The sequence below is a fragment of the Rhinoraja longicauda genome, chromosome 34 (assembly GCF_053455715.1).
Source record: "Rhinoraja longicauda isolate Sanriku21f chromosome 34, sRhiLon1.1, whole genome shotgun sequence".
Lineage (NCBI taxonomy): Eukaryota > Metazoa > Chordata > Chondrichthyes > Rajiformes > Arhynchobatidae > Rhinoraja > Rhinoraja longicauda.
In genome coordinates, this window is record NC_135986.1 from 2,997,634 (window position 1) to 3,004,747 (window position 7,114).

At 62.4% G+C, this 7,114-nt stretch overlaps 1 protein-coding gene across 1 annotated transcript in view; it reads right to left on the reverse strand.

Moving 5' to 3' along the window:
• Window positions 1-3,541: 3,541 nt before the first annotated feature.
• The window catches only part of LOC144609286 (transcription initiation factor TFIID subunit 6-like), an 18,619-nt gene continuing 15,046 nt past the window's right edge, over window positions 3,542-7,114 (reverse strand). The window contains exons 10-11 of the mRNA XM_078427716.1: window positions 5,603-5,806; window positions 3,542-4,526 (exon numbers count right to left, since the gene is read on the reverse strand). Of these exons, the coding sequence (XP_078283842.1) occupies window positions 4,287-4,526; window positions 5,603-5,806 (444 nt within the window). The 3' untranslated portion in view covers window positions 3,542-4,286. The remainder of the gene's footprint in view (window positions 4,527-5,602; window positions 5,807-7,114) is intronic.

The window sequence follows — 7,114 nt, forward strand, 5'->3', positions numbered from 1 at the left end:
ATTGAGAATGATCAGCCATGATCACATTGAATGGTGGTGCTGGCTCGAAGGGCCGAATGGCCTCCTCCTGCACCTATTGTCTATTGTTTATAACCATCCTCCAACATTTATTTATTTCCCCACCACTGGCCACATCCCCTCCCCTCTCTGCGTTCCGCAGAGACCGTTCCCTCCGTAACTCCTTGGTCCACTCGTCCCTTCCTACCCAAACCACCCCATCCCCGGGCACTTTCCCCTGCAACCGCACGAGATGTAACACCTGTCCCTTTACCTCCCCCCTCAACTCCATCCAAACAGTCTTTCCAGGTGAGACAGAGGTTCACCTGCACCTCCTCCAACCTCATCTATTGCATCCGCTGCTCTAGATGTCAACTTATTTACATCGGCGAAACCAAGCGCAGGCTCGGCAATCGCTTCGCTCAACACCTGCGCTCAGTCCGCATTAACCAAACTGATCTCCCGGTGGCTGAGCACTTCAACTCCCCCTCCCACTCCCAGTCTGACCTTTCTGTCATGGGCCTCCACCAGTGCCATAGTGAGGCCCGCCGGAAATTGGAGGAACAGCACCTTATATTTAGCTTGGGCAGCTTGCAGCCCAGCGGTATGAACATTGACTTCTCCAACTTTAGATAGTTCCTCTGTCCCTCCCTTCCCCTCCTCCTTCCCAGATCTCCCTCTATCTTCCTGTCTCCACCTATATCCTTCCTTTGTCCCGCCCCCCCCTGACATCAGTCTGAAGAAGGGTCTCGACCCGAAACGTCACCCATTCCTTCTCTCCTGAGATGCTGCCTGACCCGCTGAGTTATTCCAGCATTTTGTGAAATAAATACCTTCGATTTGTACCGGCATCTGCAGTTATTTTCGAACACTCCTTGTTTATAATCTGATCACTGGACATTCCCGAATCCCTTTCACATACAATTTGAGTTAGATAGAGCTCTAGGGGCTAGTGGAATCAGGGGGTATGGGGAGAAGGCAGGCACGGGTTACTGATTGTGGATGATCAGCTGTGATCACAATGAATGGCGGTGCTGGCACGAAGGGCTGAATGGCCTCCTCCTGCACTATTTTCATGCTCTACAAACAAAGAAAAAAGGTGCAGGAGGAGGTCATTCGGCCCTTCGAGCCTGTACGCACCGCCATTCAATATGATCATGGCTGATCGTCCACAAGGCTGGAGTAACTCAGCGGGTCGGGCAGCATCTCGGGAGAGAAGGAACAGGTGACGTTTCTGGTCGAGACCCTTCTTCAGACTGATCATTCACAAAATCAGTAACCTGCTTCCTCGCCCAACATTGGGAGACAACGTTTTTCCTGCATCGAGCTTGTCCGGTCCTTTTATAACGTTTGTATGTACGTCTTTGAGGAGTTGAGTATAGGAGCAAAGAGGTCCTTCTGCAGTTGTACAGGGCCCTAGTGAGACCGCACCTGGAGTACTTTTTCAGTCAGAGAGTTGTGAATCTGTGGGATTCTCTGCCTCAGAAGGCAGTGGAGGCCAATTCTCTGAATGCATTCAAGAGAGAGCTGGATAGAGCTCTTAAGGATAGCGGAGTCAGGGGGTATGGGAGAAGGCAGGAACGGGGGTACTGATTGAGAATGATCAGCCATGATCACATTGAATGGTGGTGCGTACAGGCTGGAAGGGCTGAATGGCCTCCTCCTGCACCCATGGTGTATTGTCTTGTATCCCTGGTCTTGCACAGTGTGGGCTGGTCGGGCCTGTTTACGTGTTGTGGAGCGCTCTGAACACATGGACCAGAATACATGACATTTGCCCTTTCAGTTTGACAATTTAATCATGAAAAACTCCCACTTTAGACACGGTGTGTTCCTGTTATTGTTGAAGGGCTGTTATGAAAGGGAAAGGCTCTTGGAAAGTCCAAGTGAATGTTGGAACGTTTCCCAACTTTAAACAAGTGTCGAGGAAACATGTCGAGGGAAATGCTTTTCTAAATCGAGTGTCTTACGTCTTGTTTAGTCTTGGCAGGGTTTTACAGCGCTGTGGGGGGGGGGGGGGGGGGGGAGGGCCGCACTGTGGGGGGGGAGGGGAGGAGGGGGAGGGCCGCGCCTATGGGGGGGGAGGAGGGAGAGGGGGGAGGGCCGCGCTATGGGGGGGGAAGGTGAGGGAGGGAGGGCCGCACTGTGGGGAGGGGTGAGGGAGGGAGGGGGGGAGGGAGGGCCGCACTGTGGGGGGGGGTGAGGAGGGCTGTGCTGTGGGGGGGGGTGAGGGAGGGAGGGGGGGTGAGGGAGGGAGAGGGGGTGAGGGAGGGCTGTGCTGTGGGGGGGGTGAGGGAGGGAGGGCTGCGCTGTGGGGGGGGGGTGAGGGAGGAGGGCCGCGCTGTGGGGGGGGGGGGGGTGAGGGAGGGAGGGGGGGTGAGGGAGGGAGGGGGGGTGAGGGAGGGAGGGGGGGTGAGGGAGGGAGGGGGGGTGAGGGAGGGAGGGGGGGGTGAGGTGAGGGCTGTGCTGTGGGGGGGGGTGAGGGAGGGAGGGCTGTGCTGTGGGGGGGGTGAGGGAGGGAGGGCGCGCTGTGGGGGGGGTGAGGGACGGAGGGAGGGGGGGCTGTGCTGTGGGGGGGGGTGAGGGAGGGAGGGGGGGTGAGGGAGGGCTGTGCTGTGGGGGGGGTGAGGGAGGGAGGGCTGCGCTGCGGGGGGGGTGAGGAGGGAGGGCCGCGCTGTGGGGGGGGGTGAGGGAGGGAGGGGGGGGTGAGGGAGGGAGGGGGGGTGAGGGAGGGCTGTGCTGTGGGGGGGGGTGAGGGAGGGAGGGCTGTGCTGTGGGGGGGGGTGAGGGAGGGAGGGGGGGTGAGGGAGGGAGGGCCGCGCTGTGGGGGGGGTGAGGGAGGGAGGGAGGGGGGGGCTGTGCTGTGGGGGGGGTGAGGGAGGGAGGGCTGCGCTGTGGGGGGGGTGAGGGAGGGAGGGGGGTGAGGGAGGGCTGTGCTGTGGGGGGGGGTGAGGGAGGGCTGCGCTGTGGGGGGGGGGTGAGGGAGGGAGGGCTGTGCTGTGGGGGGGGTGAGGGAGGGAGGGGGGGGTGAGGGAGGGCTGTGCTGTGGGGGGGGTGAGGGAGGGAGGGCTGCGCTGTGGGGGGGGTGAGGGAGGGAGGGGGGGTGAGGGAGGGTTGCACTGTGGGGGGGGTGAGGGAGGGCCGCGCTGTGGGGGGGGGTTGAGGGGGGAGAGGGAGGGCCGCGCTGTGGGGGGGGAGGGAGGGCCGCGCTGTGGGGGGGGGATACCAGTGCATGAAAGGAACGAAGTATGGTTATGAGTTGGGCTTTATTGTACAAAAACATCATGGTTACAGGAGCAGAGAACATGGATGAGGTGCGTGTGCGTGGCGGTATGTACAGGCGTGTAGCCCTGCTGGAAAGGGGGGGCACAGTGAAGCCCCCCTGGAATTTGACCCCAGAGAAGGAGGGGGGAGGGGGGTTGGGGGGGTGATACGGACGGGGTGTTGCCTCGCACTTGGGCGAGTGCTGCTGGGGGTGGAGGTGAGGACGATGTGGGGGGGGGGGGGGGTTGAGGGTGGAGGTGAGGACCGTGTGGGGGGGGTCACTTGGGTGAGTGTTGCTGGGGGTGGAGGTGAGGACAGTTTGGGGGGGGGGGAGCTCACTCGGGCGAGTGTTGCTGGGGGTGGAGGTGAGGACGATGTGGGGGGGGGGGTTCACTTGGGCGAGTGCTGGGTGCTGGGTGCCAGGCCGGGCACCTTGCTGTCGGGGGTGGAGGGAAGTGCGGACGATGTTGGGGGGAGGTGGAGGTGCGGACGATGTGGGGGGAGGGGTTCACTCGGGCGAGTGTTTCTGGGGTGGAGGTGCGGACGATGTGGGGGGGGGGTTCATAGGGCGAGTGTTGCTGGGGGTGGAGGTGCGGACGATGTGGGGAGGGGAGGGTTCACTTGGGCGAGTGTTGCTGGGGGTGGAGGTGAGGACGATGTGGGGGGGGTGGAGGTGAGGACGGTGTGGGGGTGGGGTGGAGGTGAGGACGGTGTGGGGGTGGGGTGGAGGTGAGGACGGTGTGTGGGGGGGTCACTCGGGCGAGTGTTGCTGGTGGTGGAGGTGAGGACGATGTGGGGGGGGGGTTCACTTGGGCGAGTGCTGGGTGCTGGGTGCCAGGCCGGGCACCTTGGTGTCGGGGGGTGGAGGAAGTGCGGACGATGTTGGGGGGGGGGGTGGAGGTGCGGACGATGTGGGGGGGGTCACTCGGGCGAGTGTTGCTGGGGAGGGAGGTGCGGACGATGTGGGGGGGGGTCACTCGGGCGAGTGTTGCTGCGGGTGGAGGTGAGGACGATGTGGGGGGGGTTCACTTGGGCGAGTGCTGGGTGCTGGGTGCCAGGCCGGGCACCTTGGTGTCGGGGGGTGGTGGGGGGAGGGAGACCACGATGTATTTCTGGGTGCTGCCAGTCACGGTGCTGCTGGGGGTGGTCTGGGACGTGGACACCAGCTTGACCACCGGCTGAACGCTGGTCACGGCCCCCCCCACCGTGGTCACCGCCGGGCACGAGCTGCCCATCCCACTCGCCGCCGTCCGCAGCGTGATCACCTGCCGGGAGAGAGAGGGGGGGGAGAGGGAGGGGGGGGGGGAGAGAGAGAGAGAGAGAGAGAGAGGGGGAGAGGTGGTGGGGGAGGGAGAGAGAGAGGGGGAGAGGTGGTGGGGGAGGGAGAGAGAGAGGGGGAGAGGTGGTAGGGGAGGGAGAGAGAGAGAGAGGGGGGAGAGCGAGAATGGGGGGAGATGGAGGGTGAGAGAGGGAGGGAGAGAGGAGGGTTGGGAAGAGGGTGGGGGGTTGGGGAGAGGAGGGGGTGGGGTGAAGGGGAGGGAGAGATAGTTTGTACAACTGCTGACACCCCCTTATAATCTGCACCCCCCTCTCCACCCCCCCAGCTCTCCTCCCTCCCTCTGCCCCCCTCTCTCTCTCTCCCTCCTCTGCCGACTACTCTCTCTGTCCCCTCTCCCCATGTCTCTCCCCCTTATTCCTCCTCCTGCTCTTTCTCTCCCCCCCTCCCTCTCTCTCTCTCCCCTCTTTTTCCCGGCCCCTCTCTCTTCCCCCCCTCCTCCCCGTGTGTGGTGTGGTGTGTGTGTGTGTGTGTGTGTGTGTGTGTGTGTGTGTGTGTGTGTGTGTGTGTGGTGTGTGTGTGTGTGTGGTGTGTGTGTGGTGTGTGTGTGGTGTGTGCGTGTGTGTGTGTGTGTGTGTGGTGTGTGTGTGTGTGTGTGGTGTGGCGTGTGGTGTGGCGGTGGGTGTGGTGTGTGTGGTGTGTGTGTGTGTGTGTGTGTGGTGTGGTGTGTGTGTGTGTGTGTGGTGTGGCGTGGGTGGTGTGTGTGTGTGGTGTGGTGTGTGTGTTGTGTGGTGTGGTGTGTGTGTTGTGTGGTGTGTGTGTGTGTGGGTGCGGTGTAACGTGGCGTGGTGTAACGCGGTGCGGGTGTGGTGTAACGTGGTGTGGTGTAACGTGGTGTGGTGTAAAGTGGTGTGGTGTAACGTGGTGCGGTGTGGGTGTGGCGCGGTGTAACGTGGCGCGGTGTAACGTGGCGTGGTGTAACGCGGTGCGGGTGTGGTGTAACGTGGTGTGGTGTAACGTGGTGCGGTGTGGATGTGGTGCGGTGTAACGTGGCGTGGCACTGACCTGCTGTGAGCTGGAGCCGGCACTGCTGGACATGACGATGTAGTTGGTGGGCGAGGGTGAGGGTGAGGACTGGGTGGGTGTGGACGGGCGGCTCAGCAGCGTCTGCATGGGCAGCGTGATGGAGCTGGGCACCTTGAAGATGCTGGTGCCCCCGGTCGGCTGTGGGCTCTGCCCTCCCGCTGGCATCGACAGCACCGACCGCGGCTGTGGGCACAAACACACACACGGGCACACGCACACACACACACATGAGCACACACACACACGGGCACACACACGGGCACACACACAAAGGCACGTACACACATTCGCACGCACACACGCAAACACACAGGCATGCACACACAGACACACACGTGCACAGGCACAAACAGGCATGCACACACACACACACACATGCACAGGCACAAACAGGCATGCACACACGTGCACAGGCACGCACGCACAGGCATGCACGCACACACATGCACAAACGCACACGTTCACACACACACACAAGCACACGGATATACGCACAAACAAACACACACACACACACACATTTCCATTAGTGTGTGCTGTTATCAGGCAACTGAACCATCCCACCACAACTACCATCCACCTCATTGGTGGCCCTCGGACTCTCCTTGATCGGACAAAATGGTCGATTCAAAAAGCCGGAGCAGCTGAGCGGGTCAGGCAGCCGCGTGTCCAGACCCCAGCAGGGTCTCGACCCCCGACACGCCCCCCATTCCTTCTCTCCAGAGATGCTGCCCGACCCTCTGAGTCACCCCGGCCGGCTCTCTGTGACTGTCTTTGAGCGGCGTCGGTGCCCTCTAGAGGAGGCAGCGTAAACTGTTCCACTGCTACCACTAGTTATAACCAAAGATACTAGAGGAGCAAGGTGGACCACTCCGTCGAAAGGATGGAGAGGGGGGGGGGGGGGGGGGGGAGAGAGGGAGGGGCTGAGGAAGAGGGGGGGAGAAGAGGGGGGAGAGAGAGAGTGGGGGGAGAGAGAGGGGGGAGGAGAGAGAGGGGGAGAGAGAGAGGAGAGTGGGGGGAGAGAGAGAGTGGGGGAGAGAGAGGGGTAGGAGAGGGGGGAGAGAGAGGGGGGAGAGAGAGGGGGGGAGAGAGAGGGGGGGAGAGAGAGGTGGGAGAGAGGGGGGAGAGAGGGGGGGGAGAGAGAGGGGGAGAGAGAGGGGGAGAGAGAGGGGGAGAGAGAGGGGGAGAGAGAGGGGGAGAGAGAGGGGGAGAGAGAGGGGGAGAGAGAGGGGGGTAGAGAGAGGGGGGGAGAGAGAGGGGGGGAGAGAGAGGGGAGAGAGAGGTGGGAGAGAGGGGGGGGAGAGAGAGGGGGGGGAGAGAGAGGGGGGGGAGAGAGAGGGGGGGGAGAGAGAGGGGGGGGAGAGAGAGGGAGGGGAGAGAGAGGGAGGGGAGAGAGAGGGAGGGGAGAGAGAGGGAGGGGAGAGAGGGGGAGAGAGAGGGGGAGAGAGAGGGGGAGAGAGAGGGGAGAGAGAGGGGGAGAGAGAGGGGGAG